Raw genomic sequence first — 25,494 nt, forward strand, 5'->3', positions numbered from 1 at the left:
ACCTTAGACCAGTTATAGAATAGACACGGCCTATTAGATATTCATACTAAAAGTCGATGAAGCCAAAATCTACTGCCATATCTCCAAATTGTGACGTCAGCATCAGATAGAAAACTTTTCTGTAGAGTTTGTTTAGATTGTTTTTCATAGCAAATTGTGTTTATTCCAGCGGGAGCGCAGCTGAAGTTTACCATTTTAATGAATAATAATTCACATCCTTCTGAAATAAACACAATCTGAAAGTATTCTATCTGACGATGACGTCACGATTTGGAGATGTGGCAGTAGATGTTGGCTTTAGAGGCTAGACCTCCCATCGTGTCTATTCTATAACTGGTCTAAGGATGAAACAGCTGAACGTTGTACGTCAAATTTTGCCAACTAAATTTTATTGACCACACTTGTCGAAATTTAATTTTAACTCTATTACATGATTTTCATTCACGATTGGAACGTTCAAATTTTTTATTTTTCAGTTATTTTTAATATGATGTATATTTATGATCTATTCCTGTTAATTCCAGGATATATCCGGGAAATAGTGGCCACAGTCGACTTTTTGAGATTGAGTCACCGGAATCACAGTACCAATGTGAAAAGTGGCATTGGTGGCAGAAAAAATTCTTAGTCGGAAACTTTGACAGCCTTACCAGTTGCTCGAAACAGATTGTGGAACGGATAAAATACTATAATATATTATATGAACAAATTTCAATAGGATGGCCCCCTGTGGGTTGAGGAGCTTTAGGGGAACGTTACACTCACAGTATTCCTGCTTGTCATAGATGGCGACTGAAAGAGAAGCTTTACTCCTTCAAACACAAATAAAAGCCCTTCTTCCAAAGTCCTCCTTCTCCTTCTTAATTAATATGTTTTGAAACTTTTCATTTCTAGAATGGGACTTTTCCATAACTTAGCAGTGTGTCATTATTTCTTTCTTATTCTATCTGTTGGCCTTCCTTAGCCATATTCTTACTTCTTCTTTATGCCAACCCAAGGTATGATGTAGACCGTGCTGATAGGTGTTACTCTTATAATTATGGCGTCTCTAACGGTGCCTGCAGGATACGAGGCGCCCTCCTATAGTATTTACCTGGACATGCGGGGCTCTGCCTGGGTCGACTCCACTTCCCTAGCTGTTCGTGGGAACCACATGAACAAACCAAACCCCAACGCAACTCCAGAAGTTGTCTTGCCTTCAAACCCATTAGGATCTGCCCCATCAGGCTAGGTTCCTCAATTGAATTGAGTTGATAGTCTTAACATAAGAGTGCAACAGAACTTCCTGCGTTCATGAAGCACCCATTTCAGGTTGAGGAATTAACACGGAGATCCATTCCGTTGCACTCTTATGTAAAGACTATCAACATTGAGAAGGCTTCTACTGATCAAGACATGGATGACATAAGCTCAATCACACCATCCTAACTGGAGAGAGAGGATGAGCTTCTCAGAAGTCCAGAAAAGCAAGAATCTGCAGAAATGCCTGAGGATGCAATAGAGAAACCGAGCAGTTTGCGGGTGGAGAGACCAAGCCTCACCACTGCTCAAAGAAGGGCCAAACTTCTTGGGAGAGATGAGGTTTTTGACCCTGCAAAGTTTCTGAGGGGCAAAAATAAGAACCCCAAGAGACCAAAGATGGGTGAAACTCCAGGCACAAATGTGAGTCAAGAGGCTGAGTCGAGGGTAGACAAAAGCTAGGTGCCCTAGAAGCAAATTTGGTGACCCCTCCCTCAGCGGAAAGATGACCTACAAAAAAGGCCAGGAGTGGAACTGAGATAGGTCTCAAGGACCAATCAGTCTGAAGAGAATGCCTAGCATATCACACCGGATTGCTTCCAGCAATGAATTGCTAGAAGCAAACAATTGCTTCTACCAACATGTGTATACATATGGACCACCGGGGAATTTGTCATATCATTATTTTAGCCCCACTATGTCAAGTGTGTAAGTGAGCTAATAGATGAAAGTTTGTATGAGAATATTGATAGTATCACTCTTTATAACTGTATTTTGGCCACTCTCCTGTTCTGTAAATGTTTTGCAACAGAAGCAACTCTTTGGTGCTATATTTTGCTAGTTGCTCCTTTGGCCTTACAGTAGCAGGAAGGAAGGAAGTGAATTCTTTCTAATTCTATGTTCATAGCACGTTGCAAACTTGCGGGAGGTTAGGCCTATAGTCACAAATTTACCAGTCGAGAGTCAGTTTTTCAAATTGAGCAGCCAGGGGTCATCTTGAGGTTTCTCATCATTTGAAAATTGAAAAAGCTAGGTATGCTAAAATTAAAAACTTTCACATTACTTTACAATATCGGGGCACCGAGCTTCGCTCGTTATTTATAACAGAACACAATTCTTTAAAATGATTCAGGAAGGACAAACAGGCACAGCCCAAAACTCTTTCTTCCCCGTATTTTGTTTTATACACTATACATATTCAATGAAAGAGACTAAGAAATTGTCAAAAACCACAGATTTATTGATACTTAGAAAGACCGGTTTCGGTTATTACACCATTGTCAATCTCTGATAAACTGAAACTAAATACAAGAGCAGCAGAATTTATACTAGTAGGCGAGTACTGCTATTGGTCAAGGGCATGAACGCCTGCCATTGGCCCAGCTAGACAGTCTCCTCCCACTCAACGGTGTGACAAAATGGCGGCTTAAGCAACAGAATCGCCATGATAACAAAATTTACTTTCAGTACGGTACAAAATAAGAACCAAGAAAACAAGTGTGAAAGATAATAAAACAAATATGTAAATGAAAAAACTATTGACTAATGTATGCTTACAATTTTATGATAAAACTAAATTCGTAGTGTTATATTGGTTGAAATGAATCTGGTCATTTAAACTATACTGGGAATTTTCCTTAATTACTCTTGTTATTACTAAAGCCTCTAGAATATTCAAAAATCTGCCTTTGTTATTAACATGCAGAAAACTCAACATTCTCCTTAACTGTGAACTTGTGATTATTTGTTATCAAATGTTCTGCAAAGTTAAATTCCCCATTTTGTTTATTCCAATCTCTGATGTGTTCTTTAATTCTACTTTTGAAACTTCTTGTTATCATGGCGATTCTGTTGCTTAAGCCGCCATTTTGTCACACCGTTGAGTGGGAGGAGACTGTCTAGCTGGGCCAATGGCAGGCGTTCATGCCCTTGACCAATAGCAGTACTCGCCTACTAGTATAAATTCTGCTGCTCTTGTATTTAGTTTCAGTTTATCAGAGATTGACAATGGTGTAATAACCGAAACCGGTCTTTCTAAGTATCAATAAATCTGTGGTTTTTGACAATTTCTTAGTCTCTTTCATTCAATATGAATAATTACCACAATATCAACTTCTCAGCTACACAAAAAGTATACAATATTCAAAAAAGTAGCTCCATAAATTTGAATTCAGGTCCAATTTTTAGTCCAAACATTTGAAAACAGAAAATTTCTAATTTAGATTGTTTACAAACCAAATTTAATAACAAAATAACACTCACCAATCACTTAAAACTGTAAAATAATTATTTGAGCAAACACTTTGATTAGAAAATTATTGATTCTTTCTCCTTTGTTCCTACAAATTCTTTATTTATCAAATTCATGATGGATTCAATATTGGTCCAGTTACCCATCTGTAAATTTTATTCTATTGATTAACATTCACCTCCAGATAAGCGACTTGACTAATTACAATAATATTATAGGCAATATAGAAGGATATATATTTTCTAATGGAAAGATAAAACTGCTGCATAAAAATTAAAAAAATATATACATTAATAAGTAATAGTAGGTGCATTCATTTCAGAAATTGTAACATAATAATTAGGTATGTTTTTGCATTTGAGAGAATGGCTCATGTCATAAATATTTAAAAATATCATGCTGGAACTTTTGTAAATACAGCATAGGCTATATTTTTTAAATGAATCATCCAAATGTTATAATAAAAAATTAAATAAGCTATGAAATTCGATTTTGTGATATAATATTAATGACAAAGTAATCAGTGTTTTTCAATTATAAGGGTCAAATTATAAAAATGAATTTCATTACATTTTTGTTTAAAAAAATAAATCCATTTTTAAAATGTGGATGAATAATTCTGAAGAAAAAAATATTTCATTCAACAGGAAAACATATCTTATTAACCTAAAAATCGATAAACTTCTACCTTCTCCTGATTTATAATAGGAACTACCGTAACTTCTTTCTCTCCTCTTATGTATAGTTTTTTAATTCTACAATAATTCTTAATCGCTGCAATTCAGCAGTGGAACAAGTGTGAAATCAAGCTTGAAGTTTTTTTCTGAATTAAAGTAATAGAGAAAATCTCATGAATACAATTTTTATTAAATAAGATAGTTTTAGCTCAGCACTTATTTAAGAGTGAAACAACAAAATATTCAATAAATTAGTTGCATACCGAAAATAAAAGAAATAAATTTAATAACTACTATAATGTATTTTTCTCATGAAATGAGAGAATTTTCTACAATCCAGCATAGGGAAATACCTTGCGAAATGTAGATAATCTTAAGTATACAACAATATAACAAATTTTGTTAATAATATTGTAAATGGTATTTAATTTTTTTGCATTTTTTATTGAAAACAATCGAAAATTACATTAACCCTTAGTTACTACAAAGTGATTTATGCCCATAAGTACTACAAGCGGCCGACTCTCAGACCCCATTTTTAAAAATTCATGAAATACTCAAGTATTTGCAACATGATTGTTTTAAACTGAACTATGTGTTTGTCCAATTTATTGAAATCATGACACTGGGACTTATAACACTAAAGAATTGAGCCTTCTCTAAATTTTTTTCTTCAATTCCTTTTTTGGATTTCAAATTTTATTCTATTAAGAGAAGTCATGTCTATTGTAGACATGACTTCTCTCAATACAATCTTATTTTCGAACGTCAAACTTTGCATTAAATTTTCTAGGTTTTACAAAGAAGAAATTGATAATGGAACCTACCCTAAGCCAAATGACATCCACTTGCTACTTTACAATTTCAACAAAACTTTGAGATACCAGCCCTCCCCCCACAAATTAAAGGTCGTCAGCCTCACATTTCGACCTTTTTTCCAACCTTTTATGAGTTATGTTTCTGTGGTAAACCCCCCCCCCCAACTGAGTGCACCGTTAAGTAATTTAATTACTTTTTATAGAGATGATTATGAATGAAATTTTGGTATATTGACCTCCTCATCAGCGTTGTATAACTTGTTATGATGTCTTGTTCGAATTTTCAAAGGACAAGTGTATGTTACTGATGTTTTGATCTCATTTTATGTCGAAGGGATGTATTTTAGCGGCAAAGATGAAACAAAAAGGGACAGTATCTCACCGGATGCAGTTGAGGATGAGGGATAAATTTTAAAAAAGAAAGCAATAAATCAGATGAGTGAAAGAGAGAGCAATAGGAGTTTGCTTTGGTGTTGGAGTGGGTGAAGAGAGAGAGAGAGGGGATTTCTGGCGAGAGCAAATCTGATCTTGCGGAATGCACAAGTGTGTGGACCTCTTGATTAATGTTCTCATGTGAATTCTGTTTCTACTTCTATCCATTTTGATTCAGTAATAATCGTCGCTCGGAGCTTTCTACCACACACAGGTCCTGTGCCAAACTAATAAAAAGGTTTAATATTCATGTTATTCATATTTTTTATTGTAGTTTTTATTTTCAGAGTAGGCTGTAGATCATTGTTTTCCTTCTTAATCATCATTCTTGATGAAAAATTAATGTATCTTTTGTGTGCTCTTATTTTAAAGTAACAGGTTTTAGTATACCGTACCAGTAGTAGGTCATTCATAATTTTTCCACTGTTAATTATTGAAATGTTTGAAAAATGTGAGTTATGTTTCTGTTGTGCATTTGGAAAATAGAATAAGAACTCTCTTCTCTCATAAATATAATATAAGATTATTTCATGATAATTGAATAGACTTGAAATGTTGTCAGAAATCCACTTTAATTTAATAAAAATTAATATTTTACAGGAGCATGCGTTATTTAATTAAAGTGGATTTTGACATTTCAAGTACCTATATCCAATTATGGAAAAGTTCCACAACATCAACATTCACGCTACAAACTAAATTACCATATTTCATGATATTTGATTGATCATAATACAGTAAATCATTGTGTCATTGATATTAGATTTTCATCTTATTCTCAATGATAGTGAACTTGCTTCAACTACTTTATTATTATTTGTAACATACAGTCGTCCATAAAATATGTATTCATTAAATTGTATTATAATTTTGAATGGAAGAGTTATCACCGATTTGAGTTACATTTCAGTAACAAAATTCTGAAAATTTTCAGCATTGTTACTTTAATACACCGTGTAGTAGCAGATACAAATGATACAGGATATTAAATATCTTTATTCTATGTTAGTAGTCAATATATTATATATTAGTCCTAGTTTATGTTGGTTCGTGTTTCCATTTTGAATGGAAAAAGATTAGCCTACGTTAGTTCATGTAGTGTACAGTAGTGATGAAATATTTTTGATAACTGCTTGTTAATAAGTAAGCTGAATATTATGTAGGCTATAGGAGTAGACAATTTATTAAAAATAGCTAATAAGCAACTATGCTATATTGTCAACCCTCTTTTTAGTGGGAATAGTTCATTTTAATCAAATGCAATTGTATTTTTTCAAGGTTTGTTCGACAATAATTGGTTTATGATGTAGTAAACATTCACCAGATTCTATGAAATGATTGCCACCACCTCAGCTTTATTTAACATCATCGTTCTGTCAATACAATTTTCAAGTTCACATTGCTTCCTACGAGACTACACAACATTCAATAAAAATGTGACAGCAACTCTGAATAATTTACTTGGCAACAATCGATATGATAAAAGGATTAGACCTGATATCGGAGGTAAGAATTTGTTATTAGGCTAGTTTATATTTATTTGTTCGTAACTCATTCAATTCATAAGAACTTTTACTCTTAATTTTTCTCATGTTGCTCACATAAGTGTATTAGTTTTGCGTTGGTTGTAAGATGGAGAAGATACAATAATAAGTTAATGTATAGGTACTGATCAATATGTGAATCTAACCGATGACCGTAGCAGCCATAGCAGAACGAATTTATCACAAATTCCAATCTTCAAAATCTTCAAAGATGAATATCGAACAACATCTGAAACAACTTCCTTGAGGAACCTGACTTATTTCATTTGGAATAGGCTAATTGAGGCACATTTAAAACGTTATAATTTAATTAAACCTACTGATAAAATTATACTTTATTATTGTACTTTCTAATGAATTACTCGCTAAGCTTTGCTATGAAAAAAGTTTTAATAAGAATACATGGTGTAAATATGAAGTGCATATTATATTGTATATTTATTTATTTGTGCAGACTTACTTCATTCCATATACATCAATTTGTATGTTATTTGAGAGGTTGGTCGAATTCTTAGAATTTGTTTGCTTTAAAAAATATTTTTCTCCTTATAGGTCCACCAACCGTGGTCACTGTTCAAATGCATATAAAAAGCATTGGTCCAGTATCCGAAGTTGAACAGGTATAAAATTAACTTACATTTTCTAGTTTTAACTCACTTGAAAACTAACAAATTTATGACTTCTATTATTCATTATAATTATTAATAATAATATAGGTAGGCCTACCATAATTTATATGATAGTAAGATTTTGATAACATCAATCAATTAACTTACAGTAATCAATTTATTTAGCCTGAAGATACAATCGTACATATGGCTACCTACAACTAAGTATTTTATAAAATTACAATACGTCACAATACATAATAAAATCAATAATAACAAATCGCCATTAAAATAAATATAGATAACAATATCAATCAGTAACATTCAACAGTTCACCCATAATAAGGCTACGTTATAATAAACTATTAGAATTCAGAACAAGAGTAGGCTATGTAGAATAAATTATTATAATATCAACTATTATATGAAATTTTCATATAATAGTTGATATAATAATTAATTCTACATAGCCTACTCTTGTTCTGAATTCTTTTAAAGAGTAGAATGGATTTTCAACATGTCATTTTCTAAAATATTCAAGGAATACAGGCAGGGGAAGGGTACGGAAGGAGGCTGGTAGAAGGTTGGAAAATTTTATCCCCACTACCGTACTGTACTAGAAAACTCGAAAGAGATTTACTGATTCTGCACCAAGATACGTGAAGATCTCCACGTGCCCTAGTCGGATAATTGTGAATGTCACAGGTAACTGAATAGTAGGCTCTAATAGAATTGAAACTCATCTAAATATCCAAACTCTTGGCTCGAAAATGTGATAATATTAATAATTGATGAAGGTAGAAGATAAATCATGCAGGATTTGATCTTATGTGAAGTCGATAATCGAGAAATAGATAATAGTCATTTTGAATGTGTCTTATTTCGTTTTTCTGTCTTCTTATAATTTCTTCGCCGATATATACTTTCTATGCGTTTTTTACGGTTCTCTATGTATTAAAAGTTGAAACGACGACATTTTACCGTGTTTCAGCTGTACACAATGGACGTTTACTTCAGACAAACGTGGTACGACACAAGACTGAAATACAATCTAACCGGCCTTAACGAGTTCTCCATGTCATGGATTTTCTTGGATAAAGTGTGGAAACCAGATACGTATTTCACAAATGGTAAAAAGTCCTACTTACATAAAATAACTTCGCCGAATAAGTTTCTGAGACTGCGCTACGATGGATTCCTGACTTACTCAATGAGGTGTGTAGATTTTAGCAATTTCCTAAAATTTAGAACCTAGCTCTCTCCTCTTTTCTCTTTTGAAACTTTGTGAATCTGAACAGCTTGATTTTCATATAATCTTATTTTTGTTTGAAAATTTTTAAACAAATTTTGATTCTTTTCATCGATGTATGTTTTATTTTGTTTGTCTCATTTCTTGTGATAAACTCCCTTCTTTTGGGGGTACCAAGGTGAAGGAAAAAGGATTATTACGGTATAATAAATAAAAAAATTCAGTGAAGTCAATTATTCTTCCCCAAATAGATTATAATTATATCCTTGTATTTTTATTACTTTCATTTTTTTTGCCTTACATATTACTTATCAGACTACAATATTGAACACAGCTTAAACACAAATTTATGTATTTTGTTTTGTTCAAGACTGACTCTATCTGCAACTTGCAAAATGCATCTGGTGAAGTTTCCTATGGACGTTCAACGATGCCCTCTCATAATGGGAAGCTGTAAGTTTAATATAGTTCATTGTAAACTCGATCAATTAATTGACCGAACGTAGTGAGGTCTACGTTTTAACAACACCGGATTTGCGCGAATTCCTCTGTTGACAGAACTACTAGGCAGTAGTTCTTATCTTGAACCACAGCATCCGCTAATAACATACCGTGCCCTAAGGAGAACGTTGGCAATATTGAGATTAATGATTTCAACTGGTTTGGTTTGAGATCAACGAAGAGTTAGTTAAACTTGAAAGTCATTTCAAGTAGTTTGAAGTTTCCTATGTTCAGTAGAATTTTTTATCAAAAAGTTCAACTTACACTCCACAATCAATCATTCATAGACTGGGCTTTTGCTATAATTTAAAAATAGCAAATATATAGGATACTTGATGATCATTGACGATATATTATTATAGTGGGATATCCTATCATGATTAGGACTAAGTTTAGTATTAGCAACTTTTATATGTATAATATAATAATTATGAATATGTTTTGTCAATAAACTCCTCTGGTTGCGATTCATTGGCATTCAGAGAAATTATTATTATTTTTGTCGAATTTAGGTTTATTTTTTCTTGTAGCAGTGAGAATTGAAATTTAATATTGAAGCAAAGAACAAAATTGAGGTATTAAATGTACCTGCTGTAAAGTAAATCGTAGTTAACAGCTCACATGATAGATTGAATAATTCTTGTAAAGGGGTTATAAGAAAATTAAATTTTACAGGAAAGATAAAATAGTACTGGATTTTTTCATGAACTTCCTTCCAACATTCAATAATAGAACTTAGTGTATCGAGGTACTGACAGTACTAGCCCAGTCAATGAAGGTCCAAAAAAGCAGTTTCGATCCGAAAATTGAATAGAAGCTGAATTTTTTACCATCGATAGGACCCTCCTAGAGGGTCATTCTCCCAAAAGTCCCAAGAGATCCCCCTGGAGCTTCCCCCCCAGTCCCCTAAAACATGTAAAATGCAGGTAATCACGAAAAATCAATTATCTCTGTAACCATTAATCGGAAAGAGTTCTTTCATATGTCATTTGATTCGCTACATTATGGACTACAATATTAAATATATTCATTTTCTCAATAAAACAAACAATTTTCTTGATAAAATAATATATATGTAAAAATTTAGGGAGGGGTTTTTCGATTTGATTTTTATGTTTTCTCCGATTTACTTTGAAGCAAGTAATTTTAAAGAAAAATGAGCCATATAATTAATGTCGTCAATTTCATTGCAAATCCATTGATGTATATTTCTATGTATTTGCGATGAAGTTATTGTAGTTGGATGAAGTTATTTGAAAAATGTATCTGATTATCAATATTATAGTTTTCACAGCATTCTAGTTCATTGTGATCGTTGACGGGTTGAAGTGTTAGTTCAAGTGTATTCTAGTACAAGTATTTTGTGGTTATAATGGGCTCTTCTTTATTTCCTATCAATGTTTTTCTCCAGTAGAGAGGATTGAAAATGTTGGTTTTACATTTTATAAGCTTTATAAATTTGATAAGTCCAGTATTAAATTAATCGATGTTGTTTTTCATTGTATCGCTTTGTATCAATGTTACATGCACTGTACCGTTTGCAATTCATCACTATTCTCTCAAGAATTAGTTTGTTATGAATTTCATGATGATCTGAAAATTCAAATCTAAATTCTATTTGGATGACGTTCACATTTCATTGTTTTTTTAAAAATAATTTTTACATTGAAGAGTCAAACAAATTAATCAATTTGGAAGTAAAAGGAAATCACAGTGCAATTTGAACAGTGGACAGTCACTTTGAAATTCGGTTGCTCAATTCATTTCAGCTTGATACTATCATTCTTACTTTGAGTTTATCAGAAATATGCATTGTATATAATTTTTATCTTTTAGTTTGACTCGCTTTCATTCATAAGCATGATGATCCTAAATAATTTGATTGCCTTACGTCGAACAATGTACAATACAAACAATTTTTATTAAATTACTATCATGATGATCATTGGAATGCCTGTGAATGAGAAAAAGTCATTTTGCGAGCCTTGAAATTAGTACCTATTAGAAAAAGTTGCAGTTTTATACTGGAAATTTTGTTATTTGATATGAATTTATTATAGGTACTGTACTTCTATTTTTGTGATTATAGACATTAACTACTTTATTCTAGATCACGATAAGGATACCGTATATAGGGAATTGTGAGATGAGGATAACATCCATAGTTAAATTTACAGAGCCTCAATTTGAAAGCTCTGATAATAATGATTGTGAGCGGAACTGCAATTCTGGCTCGGTTGCCTCTTCATGTTCAGTGAGAATAGAAAGCTTCAGAATAATTTGTTCTCACTATATGTGATGATATTGGTAACATTTGTTAATATTCAAGCCAAAAAAGCAACAAAAATTAATCTGCTTTCAGCTTGAAAATTTTCAACCCATCAGGAGTACTGTGCTATCATAATATAGTATCATGCAGTATCACACAGGTAGGCCTACCCTTTTATTTCCTTTGCTCACCCGATCATACCATTATCAAATGTATGAATTGTAAAGAATAATCAATCAATCAAGAAATAACACACATAAAGTTATGAAAAGAAATTTTGAATCTTCATTCTTCATAGAATAAGGATAAGATGAAGGAGTCGGATACATAATATTCATCATCGAACTTCATTGAAAAAAACAATATCTGAAACTAGAGTTATCAAAATCCTCTGACTCGTATTGAGAAGGCACACTTCATATTAATAAATTCTGTGAGCATACAACGAAAGCCTGATCTATATCATCAGGGTGGTTAAATCAAGAAAATTAATATATTTTTTAGAGTATTAAAAAGTGAAAAATCTAGATTCAGCGCATGTCAAAACAATAGACAAAATAAATTGTTTTGAGCGCCATAGTGTAAATAAGATGCAATGTAGAAAGCAGTACCTACTATATTACTGTTTACTATGGCGAAGAGAGTCAGCCACGCCGTTCCGTGTCGGCTGTTTCCCCTTCCAAGGCATCCCAAATCGAAATCGAATCGCAAATACATGACAATATACATCAATGGATTTGCAATGAAAGTGGCTACATTAATTATGCGGCTTATTCTTCTTTAAAATTACTTGCTTCGAAGTTAATCAAAGAAAAAAAATCAAATCGCAAAACTCCTTAATTTTTACATATATCATTTTATCAAGAAAACTGTAAGTTTTATTGAGAAAATGAATATGACTGATATTGTAGTCCATAATGTAACAAATCGAATGACATATAATAGAATTCTTTTTGATCAATGGTTATAGAGATAATTGATTTTCCGTGATTACCTGTATTTTTCAACTTTGAGGGGGCTAGGGGGGAAACCTCCAGGGGGATTTCTTGGGACTTTTGGGAGAATGACCCTCTGGGAGGGTTCTATCGATGGTAGGAAATTCAGCTTTTAATTTTCGTATCGAAAAAACCTTTTATTGACTGGGCTATAATAGGACAAAACGTACCTTAAGTTTAACACATTTTTAGAATTAATTCAATTGGAAATAGAATCAGACAGGAAAACCTAAAATTGCAGATGGCTACACTACGAACGACGTGGTTTACCAGTGGCACCCTTCGGGAGTCGGCTTGGAGCCCGGCATGGAGTTGGCCCAGTTCGACTTGGATAACGTCACCATGAAAGATCACCTCACCGAGACACGAAGCTCTAGTTAGTAACAATCTATTCAAGTTTTCTGTTTTCTCAACAAGCTTATTATAGGTCCCAAAATTTCTAGTTTGATAAATTCAAGGACAATACAATGAGCTTTGCAGTGTTTCTCAATCTTTTGACCCACCACTAAAGTTTGAAGGTTTATTTATTTTTAAACTCTAAATCCTTTCCTCCACTCCCGTATAAATCATAAAAAACAGAAGAAGTGAGGAATCTCAACAGTTTACTCTGATTGTTTAACAGTTTAAGGGCCGTTTGCACAGTGAAAGCTTTAGGCCGGTTACAGAGCTCGACCGACCGTCAGTGCGTATGTACCATCCTGACCGTACGCATCGATGAATCAGTTTTATACATTCAGAGCTCGACCGACCGTCAGTGCGTATGCACCATCCTGACCATACATATCAGTTTTTCTGAATCACAAAATGGACGCCTTCACAGATTGTTTAATTGCAGCTTATTATCTTCGTAAACGAAAGATTAAAAGACGTAGATATCAGATATCAAGTTCACCCGATGGTCGCCCAAAGAGCATTTCGAAGGGAATTTAGTACCATTATATACATCATTGCTTGGGGTGGAGATACATTTTTCAACTACCTCAGAATGTCCATCAGAAATTTTGATGAGTTATTTCGAGCTTGTATCACCATTGGGAATACTTGCAGTCACTTTATGCTACGAATCAAATAAATGTATATAATATTAATAATACATTATTTTTCCAATAAAAAATTTAGAAATGATTGAAGAAATGTATAGAAAAACTCTGAATTCAAATATGACACTATTAATTGAATTCATTCATTATGCTATTCAATTCAATATCAGCTGATTGTCGGGCAGAGGTGTCAGCACATTGATTATGTTACGATCGAGCTACTGATCAGTACAGCTCTGAAAGCTTCTATTTGCTTCAATAGCGCGTCAGTCGACCGATGGAACGGATGCGCACGAGCTCGACCGATGATCTTCGTACGCTGTATAAAACGCATGGTCCTGACCGTACGCATGCGTGCCGTCAGTCGTGCTCTGTACGGATACATGGAATATCTATGAAAAAGACAAGCGCGAACGTCAGTGCGTACGTCAGTCGCGCTTCTCTTTGGGCAACCATCGGGTGAACTTCATATCTACGTCTTTTAATCTTTCGTTTACGAAGATAATAAGCTGCAATTAAACAATCTGTAAAGGCGTCCATTTTGTGAGTCAGAGAAACTGATGTATGGTCAGGATGGTGCATACGCACTGACGGTCGGTCGAGCTCTGAATGTGTAAAACTGATTCATCGATGCGTACGGTCAGGATGGTACATACGCACTGACGGTCGGTCGAGCTCTGTAACCGGCCTTAAACTGAATTCAATTCAAGCTGTTGGCTTAAACTCAAAATGAATCACATTATAACAAATATTAAACTTTATATAGATTTTTAATCCACTTTAAGATGAAATTTAGTTTAAACTGGCACTGTGCAAACGGCCCTAAATAATTCAAACAATCTAAAATGACTACCCCGTATAGGGTAGCCCTACCATTACTAATATTATTCATTGCTCTTTATTTTTCTTGGAGCATTTATACACTTTTTCTTTCTTTTATTTAGTTGAAGACTTGTTAAAAAAAAATAATACAATAAATGATAAGGAGGATCCCCTCCTGGGGAGCACAACACCTGGTCGTGGTGGTGGAGGGGCTTGTGTACTCCCGTGACCCGGAGAGCTATACCGGCTGTAGTGTAACTACCAGTAGGGCTACCCAAGCCGGACAGGTCGAAGGATAGGAGTCAGACGAAGAAGTGCTCCAAAGAAGACCTCGTTGGGCTAAACCCCCACACGTCATCGGATTCAAAGTACTACAATTAGCCTCGGACGGGACAGGAATTTACGGATTAATAAACGGACAAGCCACTTTATCTGATTCGGGACATGGTACGTAAGAACGCTTACAGGAAAGGAGGTGGAGATGTTGGAAGAAATGAGGAGATATAAGATGAAGGTCTTGGGGATTTGTGAGACGAGAAGAAGGGGAGTGGGAGAGAGTGATTTGGATAATGGTTTTGTCATGAGATACTCAGGAATGGCAGAAGGAAGAAGGGCATGTGGTGGAGTGGCGATTGTAGTGGATGGAGATACCAACACAAGAGTCAGAAGCTGGAAAGCAATAAGTCCTAGAATAATTAGAGTGGATCTAGACCTGGAAGAAAAAATTAGCATCATTCAAGTTTATGGACCTACTGAGGATGCAAGTGTGGCAGATAAAGATGAATTTTGGTTGCAGCTGGAAAGAGAAACATGTGAAGCTGAAGAATCAAGGAAACTCATAGTGATGGGAGATTTCAATGGAAGAATTGGAAAGGATGAACAAGATGGAGATGGGAGTATGGGGAAATATGGCTGTGAGACAGTAAAAAATGATAATGGACAGCGTCTGATTGAGTATTCATCACACATAATCTTCTCATTGGAAATACTTGGTTCATACACAAAAAAAATCATAAAATCACATTTGTAGGAGAAGGTCGAGAAGCAGAAAGTATGATTGATTATATATTGTATCAAGGAGATCTTAGGTATGCTGTGAGGGATGTGAAGGTGATCAGAGGAGCTGAGCTGGATACTGATCATAGGCTTCTAGTGGCAGACACAGGCTTTGTAGAGAGAAAGGACGGCAGGCAGAAGGCATACATGAGAATCAAGCACGAAGAATTGAGATCCAGGGAGAATAGAGAAAGGTACCAGACAGAGCTCTCAGCCCGTATACAGAACTGGCAAAACCAGGAAGAAAGATACACCGATGTGGATAAATTCTGGAGTGACTTGAAAGAAGCCGTGACTGGAGCTGCCAAGGAGGTATGTGGTGAGAGGAAAGTTGGAAAATTTAAAAAGAGGACAAGGTGGTGGTCAGAAGAAGTGAAGAGAAAAGTTAAAGAGAAGGAAAAAGCATATAAGAAATATATGATCTCTAAGAGGCAGGAATATTTCAGAACGTATGTGGAGAAACGGAATGATGCTAAAAGAAGTGTAAAATTGGCAAAGATACAGGCATGGGAAGATTTTGGTAGAGATCTACAGGACCAACATGGACAGGATAATGGCCGAGCCTTCTGGAAAACAGTAAAACACCTGAGGGAAGTTTGGAAAGAATGTAAGAACAATAGTGAATGAAGATGGAAGATTGGTGTCACAGATGGATGAAGTACTGGAGAAATGGAGAAGATTCTATGAAGTTAAATTCCGGGAGAATAATGAGCATATGGATGAAGAAAATGATTAGAATGAAGAAATGCCTATGCTAGACGAAATTGAGGGGATTACATCAGATATTACCAGAGATGAGGTTGAAGAATCTTTGAAGAAAATGAAGGTCGGTGAGGCAGCAGGGGGCGATGGGATTGCTCCAGAATTGATGAAATGAGGAGGGTATACTGATAGGGAAGAAGTATTCCCATACATACTGATATGTCAGTATTCCCATACTGACAGGGAAACTGCTGATTTTGTTGAATTTAATATGGCATCAAGAAAGAGTTCCGTCACAATGGAAGGAAAACATTATCATTCCTCTCCACAAAAAAGGCAGCACTTCAGACTGTGAAAACTATAGAGCTGTATGTTTGTCCCAGCTGGGTATGAAGCTTTACAGTCATTCTGGAGAAACGCTTACGAAGGGTGGTGGAACAGGATATGGAAGAGGAACAAGCGGCGTTCAGACCAGGTAGGCAGACCCAGGAGCATATTTCCCCTCTCCGAAATATATGCTCGAAATTCATTGAGAGAGGGAAGAATGTTTACTTGGCTTTTCTGGATCTGAGGGCTGCATTCGACACAATTCCAAGGAAGTGGATATGGAAGGTGTTGAGTAATAGAAGAGTACCTCCCAAACTTGTGAAAGCCAACAGAAGTGTAAATGAAGGAATGTCAGCCAAAGTACGAATTGGAGATGTATCAAGAGCATTTCAAATGGAGAAGGGTGTGAAACAGGGAGACAGCCTCAGTCCTCTTCTATTCATCTTAGTGATGGATGATATGACAGAACATGGTAGTAGGATATTGGAATATGAGGCCAATTGGTACAAGAGCCCTCCTATATGCTGACAATATTGTCCTGATATTTTCTGAGTCCTCAGAAAAACTCCAGCAAGCTGTGACGGAATGGTCAGAAGAACTGAATGGAAAAGGAATGGTTCTTAATGTAAGGAAGAGCAAAGTGATGGTGGTCTCAAAGGTAGGAAGAGAAAATGTGGAAATTAGGTAGACTCACAGTTTTAGATGGGTTACGAACCACTGATAAGTAATTTTGCAGCGCATAACTGTCTGCTAGCAGAACTGTCGCTGTCCTCAAGCAGGCGGATCAACAATTCTTTGCGATAAGACGGTCTTACCTGCGAGAATAATTATACCGATTTCAGATTGCATTAACAATAGACTTTTATAGACCAAAGTACTGTACGTTAGTAGATTCTAAGAAGATTCAAATAGCATAGTTTTGAAGAAAATAGTTATCCATACTTCTAATGAAATTGATATTTATTTATTTTCAGCTACATTCATTATAGAAAGTTAAAAATTATATTGGTATGTTATATTTATGAAATACCAATAATAGATTTTGTGAAAAAGCTTGTGGTGAATAATAAAGTAGGCCTATCTATAGTCATGTCTAATAAATATGATTAGCTTTCTAGACGACTAATGAAATCGATGTTTGTTTTTGCAGTGGAATTTTCAGTTGTGAAAGCCACATTCATCCTGCGACGTAATATTGGCTACTTTGTGCTTCAAATGTACGTGCCTTGTATTCTGATGGTCTGCAGCTCATGGGTGAATTTCTGGATTGATCCAGACTGTACGCCAGCTCGAGTTCAACTCAGTAAGATTTTTGTTTCAATAATCTTAAATATTCACTAAAATAGTAGATATTAGACTAATATAGTAAACAGTATGATGTTTTGTCAAAAGTTTATGTGATGAGTGGTGAGAAGTATGAACTGTTGAGGCTTATCATGCAGGGCTAGATCAGGGGAAAGAGACGTAATTCTACGTCCTTCTTCTACGACGTAGAAGATTGACCTGGCTATGTAATTTGAGAGATTGGTATGGCTGTAACTCAAAAGAGCTTTTCCGGGCTGCAATCAGTAAAGTCAAAATCGCATTGATGATATCCAACCTACAATAGAAGGAACCAAAAGAAGAAGTAAACAGTAAGACGTTTGTTTCATTTTTGTTTTCAATAATCGTAAATATTTACTTCAATTTGATTAGCTCTGTTCGCCAATTGATATAATTTAAAAATGTTGTTTTTAATTCACAATTGTATCAAACTTTACTATAATTATGTTTCATAATTATTATTAAACGAAAATCCAAATTGAATGCTTTCTGATTTAATTTGGATTTCATAATAATTATTCATTAATTAGCATTAGAATAAATGCAATTTCCATGTGTAGAATTATGTTGATTGAAGAGTTTAGCATAGGTGGTTTATGGTGTTGCAGGTGTGACGTCAGTGCTGTCAATAACGACGATTGGCTTCGTGGGTCGATCGGCGCTGCCCAAAGTGCCCTACCCGACTGCACTCGACTGGTTCGTCATCCTCTGCTTTGTGTTCGTGTTCGCCGTCCTCGTCGAGTATGCAGTCATCAATTTCATCGACAAAGTCACCGACGACATAAAAAAGATATTGGAGAACCGAGACAAAAAGAAAAAGGTAGCTACCGTATTTCATTTCTTCTCAAATTCAGTAATATAGAAGGCTTCCTATTATACATACGTCACAGACAAGGACAAAGTATTTAAAATACATATGTATAGTCGAACCTCTAAATAAAGAAATCTTCTAATATAAAGAATTGCGTAATAATTTATGACATTTTGAGAATTTATGATAGTTTTACCTTTATTTCAGAATCTAATAGTCTTTACCTCTAAGTTCCGGTTAAATTTTAATAGTGATTAATTCCATGAGAACCAATCAGAGAAGCCGTGTTTTCAAAAAGGGCTTCTCTGAATACTTCTCGTGAAATTGAGATTTCTATGGAATTTCCCTCTACAGCGAAGTAATTACCAGAATAATCAACTTCAACCATATATTACATTTTTCCACCCTATATAAAAATTTTCTTTGCTCTATTAAAAGCTGTACTAATAGTGAGTAGGTTTGTGATTTTGTATTTTTCTAATAATGCAATATTTCTCAAGTTTTCGATTCATTCGTTTCTTTGGTACATTCATTTATTCTCTTTCTTACGTCAACCTTCAAAATTTCTAAATAACTATTCTTGGACCGAAAATTAAGTGGCGAAGCAGTGATATGTGATTTCATAACCTAATATTAGACAAAATTGGACATCAACTTTATCAAAATTTTGGACGGAAATGGTACACTCAGACTATTTTTTCCTCCATGGTCATAATTATATTATGTTTATAGTGTTTTGTACAATAAATTAATAAATAAAATAAATCTATAATTATGTGTCGAAGATTATTCAACATGTAATGGTTTTTGAGAATAGAAAAGATGATTGATTAATTAATTGTGTGGAGTTTCAGAAGTATAGTAGCCTATATTGAATTCAAATTGTTTACTCGATATATAGGAAAAGGAAGAGAAGGAGAAACAGGAAAAGGAAGACGCCACCAGCCAAGAAATAGAGGTGCAGGCGGCCGATGGCAGCGCAAACATCGCAACTGACGTCGACAAAAAAGTAGGAGGCGTCGACTTTTTCGAGCGGCACGCCGATCTACAGAGCATCGACCGCAAGGACAGCAGCTCCATCTCCGACAAATTCCCCTCGTTCGCCGTGCCCACCATCATAGTCCAGACCGAAACGGTGGCTTCCGAACTCGGTCAGCATCAGCAGTGCATCATCGAACAGGGCAACATTGAAATCATCATGGGCGGAAATCGGCACCTTGAAGACGACGACCTGTCTAGGGAGATGCAGCCCTCGTCACCCAGGTTGAGACGTACGCTCACTATACCTGTGAGGATATGGCGCGAGTTCAAGTTCCTTCCGACCGAGCAGGAGGTGTCTGAGAGTAAGGGCGAAAAAAAGGAGAAGTTCACTAAAATCGACAAACGATCGCGATTCATATTTCCGGCGCTGTTCACTATTGTCCTGTCCATCTATGTGCTGCTCTACACCTATGTTATTGTGGACAATAAGCTCTATAAAGAGGACGACTAGCGGCGCAATATTTCCCCTATTCAATAACGTTGTGTCCATCAAAGTGCTACCCTAGACCTGTTTTTCAACTGTCGATAATGTTGATTGGGGCAAATATTATTTTTTCGAACCGTTGAACGGTCAATGTGTTTTTCAACTTATGTAATTGTGGATGTAGATTGTTATCCCACAGAGAAGATTAAGAGAATACCTATTCATATTGAATGAATGACATAATTGTCACAAACACTTACTTGATTGAAAATACGAGACTAGTTTAGGTTGTTATACTATCATCAATATCATATTCAGCAAGATAACTAGATATTGATAATAGTGTAATGGTGATAATAGTTTTTTAATAAGTGGAGTGGTATTTCAAGTTGGATGGTACTGGTATGGATATCCACCACAATATCACATTCACTGTTCACTACTACATAACAAGAACAAGAATATTCATTCAACTTTCCTTTCTGGTACTTTGTGAACTAATCTAGTAGTAGCTTATAGAAATTATTCATTCTTTGACTACAGAAGTTTGAACAAACAAGTTCACTCATCACATTCAGAGTGTAATATTTTTGTTTTCTATCCAGTTTCTCAACTGTCAAGATTAAAAATTCTTAGTTACTGTTGATTGTGTGTGAAAAAAGACTAAATTTCAAAAAAGTGGAATCATAACCTCATTTTGGCCTTAGAATACTATCTAAATTTGGGAGAGAAATAGTACAAGGAGTACCCTTAGTTTTTCTCTCCCATTCAGTACTTTTTTGTAAAAATTAGAACAATAAATAAATATCAGAACATGTGAATTGAAACCTTGTGCACACCGCTGCGAAACTCATGGCCACGACGGGAACAGGAGAATTTAATCTAAAATATTGAGAATGGAAGGCGTGGTTAAATGTTTGATATAGTCGCCATTGTGAACAAAGGATGAAAAATACGCATGATAACCAGTTGTCATTTAGAATAGTTTATTTCAAAAAAATGACAAAAATATTCCGTGCAATACAACTGAATACAATACCATCATACAGACACAAGTTCTGATGAAAAGGAACCAGTCATCCTCTAAAAATTAGAATTACACTGATATTTTTTCGCATAATTATTTTACTAAAGGGAGTGACGCAGTCATTTCCTAGCAAAGCATAGATGGACAAAAATCACATAATATTTGTTCATAGAATTTTTTTAACCACTAAATATCTATTACTAAGAGTCGTGCGCTTAATAATTACAGTACCAATGTATCGTAATCAATTATTAAAATCAGAATTTAAAAACTCCACTAATCAATTAAATATAAAATTATTCTACTAAAATAAATAAATACAATCTTTGTATAATTTTTATACATTTGAAGTATAGTTTTTGTATTGAAAACAATATTTGAAGGCAATACTCACATTAAAATCTATGTATTTGGAGGAGAGATTATACACTCTTGAATACATGTTTTGTATAGAACACTATTTGGAAAATAATTAACGTTCACAACACCGAAAAAATACAGCAAGACAAGCATTCTCTTCATCTCATCTCAGTTATCAATAAAATGTTCACTAACAATCACAACACACCAAATGCATTAAGTCTCTTTCAATTTTGAAAATCACAATTTAAAATCAAAAGGTTCCCAACTATAAAAAATACTATACTAAAATAATAATCGAATTTACTTCATAGATTTTGATAATTGTTTTCCAAATACTTTCAACAATATTGCAAACACAAAGAAACTATTGAAAAATCAGAAATGAAAATAATTGATGAACTTTATTTTGAAATGGAAAGACGGTAAGCAATGTTATCTTCCTCACTCACTCACTCATACACATACGTTAGCACACCACATAATGCTTACACACTCACACTCAAGAGCACAGAGTGAAAAGACTTCTGATAAACGAAATCATTATTCATTAATCTCGTGAATGAGATCTCATTCAATATAATATCAATAATGATCTAGAATAATAATTACTCATATCTTCAATATCCACAGTGAAGAATCTCATAACCCTGTGATAATAGACTGGAGACTAAAATCACATCTAACAAGCAATTAAAATTAGCATGCAATCATGAAAGACTAAGAAAATTTTCAGGTGATAAGATCACTTTTTGTAGCCCACGAAAAACTGTTCCAATAGCGACTAATCTTTTCAAATCGTTGGTTTAGAATTAACAGGGTTTCACTGACATTTAAAATTCGGAGATGTGGTATATTTGAATAAGACAACCGAAATTATAACTTAAATTAAAAATATATTTCTCTTTTGTAGAAAAACATATATTACAAACTAGTTGTCGTTAAGAGAACTCACTATGTATTTGATGAGTGCAACTATCTCATTCGTGTATAGTAGACGACCTATACATTAAAATACATAATCGGGACCAGCCATGTCAATTGCCCACCGGAACTTGTCTCTTTGCGTTTTGTTGTAGATCTTTTCAATTGGTACGTCGAACTTTTTGCACCTGCAAAGACAATTACGGATGATGAATTAATATATTGCGATCTTGACATCTTCATAAGTTTAGGTTTAGAATATAGCAACATTTTTAAAACCAACTGGAATAAGAGAGCAGGAGCAGCACAAGCAAAAGGTCCGCATTCAAAAAAGTCTGATCTGCGCTCTGCCAATAACAAAAACAATTAATTATATTCTTTATTGTTTGATAGGTTGTTCATAAAAGTGTTTAATATACATGAAACTAATATTTATATACTCATATGAAAATTCAAAACTTTATCGACTTCTAAAGCCTTAACACTTTTATGAGCAAAAATAAATAAATACAATCTTTGTATAATTTTTATACATTTGAAGTATAGTTTTTGTATTGAAAACAAAAGCAATTAAAATTGCTAAGATCACAAACTAGTTGTCGTTAAGAGAACTCACTATGTATTTGATGAGTGCAACTATCTCATTCGTAAATGAGATAAATTTTCTTTTTCTACTTATATTCCAGATCAACTTTATTACACATAAATCAAGTTTCAATTCATATATAAGTTATGTTTTATTTTGCTCAGCAAGTCAATCATTCACACAACAATAATGATTGTACATACGATAATAAATGAATAGTTGAATGTTTCAAAAGAGGTTAACTTACAGAATGAGTTTACTATTATATACTTATAGGTAATAAAGTAATGTAGTGTTGCCCGAGTCAACTAAGGAAAGGTTCAAAGAAACGACTTCCAAAGTATTAAAAAATACAATGATTAAGGCGAAGCATTTTGTTCTTACCCTCTAGTATAGCGGGTACTTGTACTTATATTACATTTCATAATCAAATGTCAGTCCATAAACAACATCAAACATGATTCATCAACAAGATTGTAAATTTAATAAGAGTGGGAATGTAAAAATACAATAGCGGGACAGTTATTATAACAATATAACAAAATAAAATACATACCAAGCGACAGATATCCTGGGATCAAGATAATTGAGCTTCGACGTTCCCAATGCTATAGTCTTGTTCTCTTCTCTGTCGGTTTCTTGTACCTCTAGTTTCATTAGTTGATCGCGAAGTCTTTCTAAACTCTTTTTGGTCTTATCAACAGCCCTGGAAAGAAATTCAACCATAATTAAACTTCTTCTAGTGCAATCAAACAAAAAATTTATTCGTGTATCGCGCCACAAAATTTGGAGGAAAAATGTCCTAATTATAAAACTTCCAACATTGAATCAATGTAATAATAGTTGCACAATTACTAATTTTTATCACATATCTTACATTACATGTTACAATATTTTCAAATACGGTGGATTATTATGTTATAACTAATGAGTTCTAAAGACAATTTTCTTTTTCTATTCAACATTTATGGTAAATCTCAATAATTTGTAAATTTGTAATATCTCAATTGAAAACTTAATAAACTTACATTCTTCCTTTAGCAGATCCATCCTTTGCTTCCCGCTTAACATCCTTGAGATGGCGTTCCATTTCCTTGATTGCATCTTTCTTGGCAATAATTTTCTCCTTCAGTTTGGTCATAGACGTTTCGTGCGATTTGGGCACTGACCGCTGATGGTTACATAGGATGGCCACAGCACGATTCGCTCTGTTGTACGCCAGAATCTAACAACATTCAAATATTATAGCATTGTAAAATAAAAAATATTTTATACAGTAGGCGAAAACTCTATCCACAATTTATATAACTTATTTATATTCACAGAAATTATGTTTATGGATGTTAGAATTTTATACAGGATGTTTATAAATGAATATATGTGGATTAATTATTCTTTATAACATTTTGTCAAATGAAAAAGAACTCACATTAAAAACAAGAGCCGTATAAAAATGTTCAATATGAAAATCATTGTCACAAGTCCATAGCAGAGTTTTTACCAAACATTGATAATGTGTTTCAAATTAATTTAATCCAGCCATCCAGCGAGGTAGTTGGTAGCGAAAAGTTATTTTCATTATGCCTCTTTTCATCAGTTTCAATTTAGAAAAATATCGACTTAAATGGAAGTTGATGGAAAGTGAGTAGCCTAATCAGTTTATAAGCTTCAGCCATCAGTAACTTGCCGTCTCTACTTTCCCTGTCAATAAGCCGCTATATAGCCTATTCAGCGCTCAGGTACAGTAAATCGAAGCTAGCTGCTGGTTAGACCAGTTCGCCAAACAGTCGTTAAACATGCTACTGGATAACTACTAGTTGACAAGCTAGTTATCAACTGAAAATCAACTAGACTATACTATGGAACTAATGCTAATCAAAACTATCTATGCTATCTACTAGCATTATTTGAACAAAAATTAAAGGAGGATAGAGGTGTTTACACGATGACAGTCAACTAGACCAGCGGCTCCCAACTGGTGGTCCGCGGGGCATGTTGCGGTGTCCACGACATATAAACCGAAAATTTAACAAAAGTACGGTATAATTTAAATTGAATAGAGATGAGGTTCGTATTTTCCTCATCGGTACTAAGTACGCAGATTTGCTCACAGACTTTTCTTGGCTCTGCTCAGTTGCTTATCTAGTTGATGTTTTTGAACACTTGAATGGGCAGAATCAAAGTTTGCAGGAGAAGATAAAATTAGTGATATGGTCAAAAAGTGCCGAATGTGGGCAAAGCGGGTAGGAAACAAATCATTCACCAATTTCTCTACTTTGAAGCAATTCGTGGAGGCTTCTGAGGAAAATTTACCTGATCAAATAAACAGCAAAATAGCAGAACATTTACGCAGCTTAGCAATCAGTCTTGGGGAATATTTTCCTGAAACTGACCCAGATGATAATTGGGTTAAAAATCCCTTCTGCTGTGAAGATATAGGTGATATTCGGGGGCTCACGGAGAACGAA

At 34.3% G+C, this 25,494-nt stretch overlaps 2 protein-coding genes across 5 annotated transcripts in view; one reads left to right on the plus strand and one right to left on the minus strand.

Annotated features, from left to right (window-relative positions):
* The first annotated feature begins 5,304 nt into the window (after positions 1 to 5,304).
* On the plus strand, positions 5,305 to 24,066 carry LOC111051421 (gamma-aminobutyric acid receptor subunit alpha-6). Of its 2 annotated transcripts, none has more exons than XM_022337941.2 (9): positions 5,305 to 5,655; positions 6,696 to 6,923; positions 7,514 to 7,581; positions 8,561 to 8,784; positions 9,189 to 9,271; positions 12,825 to 12,959; positions 17,681 to 17,833; positions 18,462 to 18,673; positions 19,566 to 24,066. In XM_022337941.2, the coding sequence occupies exons 2-9, from the start codon at positions 6,752 to 6,754 to the stop codon at positions 20,154 to 20,156; spliced, it is 1,638 nt and encodes a 545-aa protein (XP_022193633.2). In that variant the 5' UTR covers positions 5,305 to 5,655; positions 6,696 to 6,751; the 3' UTR covers positions 20,157 to 24,066. The 2 variants fall into 2 exon arrangements, with proteins under 2 accessions (XP_022193633.2, XP_039279531.1); XM_039423597.1 differs by lacking the exon at positions 5,305 to 5,655 and adding an exon at positions 5,690 to 5,868.
* LOC111051420 (DNA topoisomerase 1) overlaps positions 21,099 to 25,494 on the minus strand; it is a 29,381-nt gene continuing 24,985 nt past the window's right edge. For all 3 annotated transcript variants that reach the window (XM_022337939.2, XM_022337938.2, XM_022337940.2), the window contains 3 exons: positions 24,055 to 24,251; positions 23,583 to 23,732; positions 21,099 to 22,628 (listed from right to left, as the gene is read on the minus strand). In XM_022337939.2, the coding sequence (XP_022193631.2) occupies positions 22,526 to 22,628; positions 23,583 to 23,732; positions 24,055 to 24,251 (450 nt within the window). In that variant the 3' untranslated portion in view covers positions 21,099 to 22,525. The remainder of the gene's footprint in view (positions 22,629 to 23,582; positions 23,733 to 24,054; positions 24,252 to 25,494) is intronic.

Source organism: Nilaparvata lugens, chromosome 3, assembly GCF_014356525.2.
Source record: "Nilaparvata lugens isolate BPH chromosome 3, ASM1435652v1, whole genome shotgun sequence".
NCBI lineage: Eukaryota > Metazoa > Arthropoda > Insecta > Hemiptera > Delphacidae > Nilaparvata > Nilaparvata lugens.

Coding starts and splice junctions, on each gene's coding strand:
- LOC111051421 (XM_022337941.2), top strand. CDS start 6,752: ATGATTGCCACCACCTCAGCTTTATTTAACATCATCGTTCTGTCAATA. Junction 9,272..12,824: donor CCCTCTCATAATGGGAAGCT/GTAAGTTTAATA, acceptor CTAAAATTGCAG/ATGGCTACACTACGAACGAC. Junction 17,834..18,461: donor GCCAGCTCGAGTTCAACTCA/GTAAGATTTTTG, acceptor ATGGTGTTGCAG/GTGTGACGTCAGTGCTGTCA.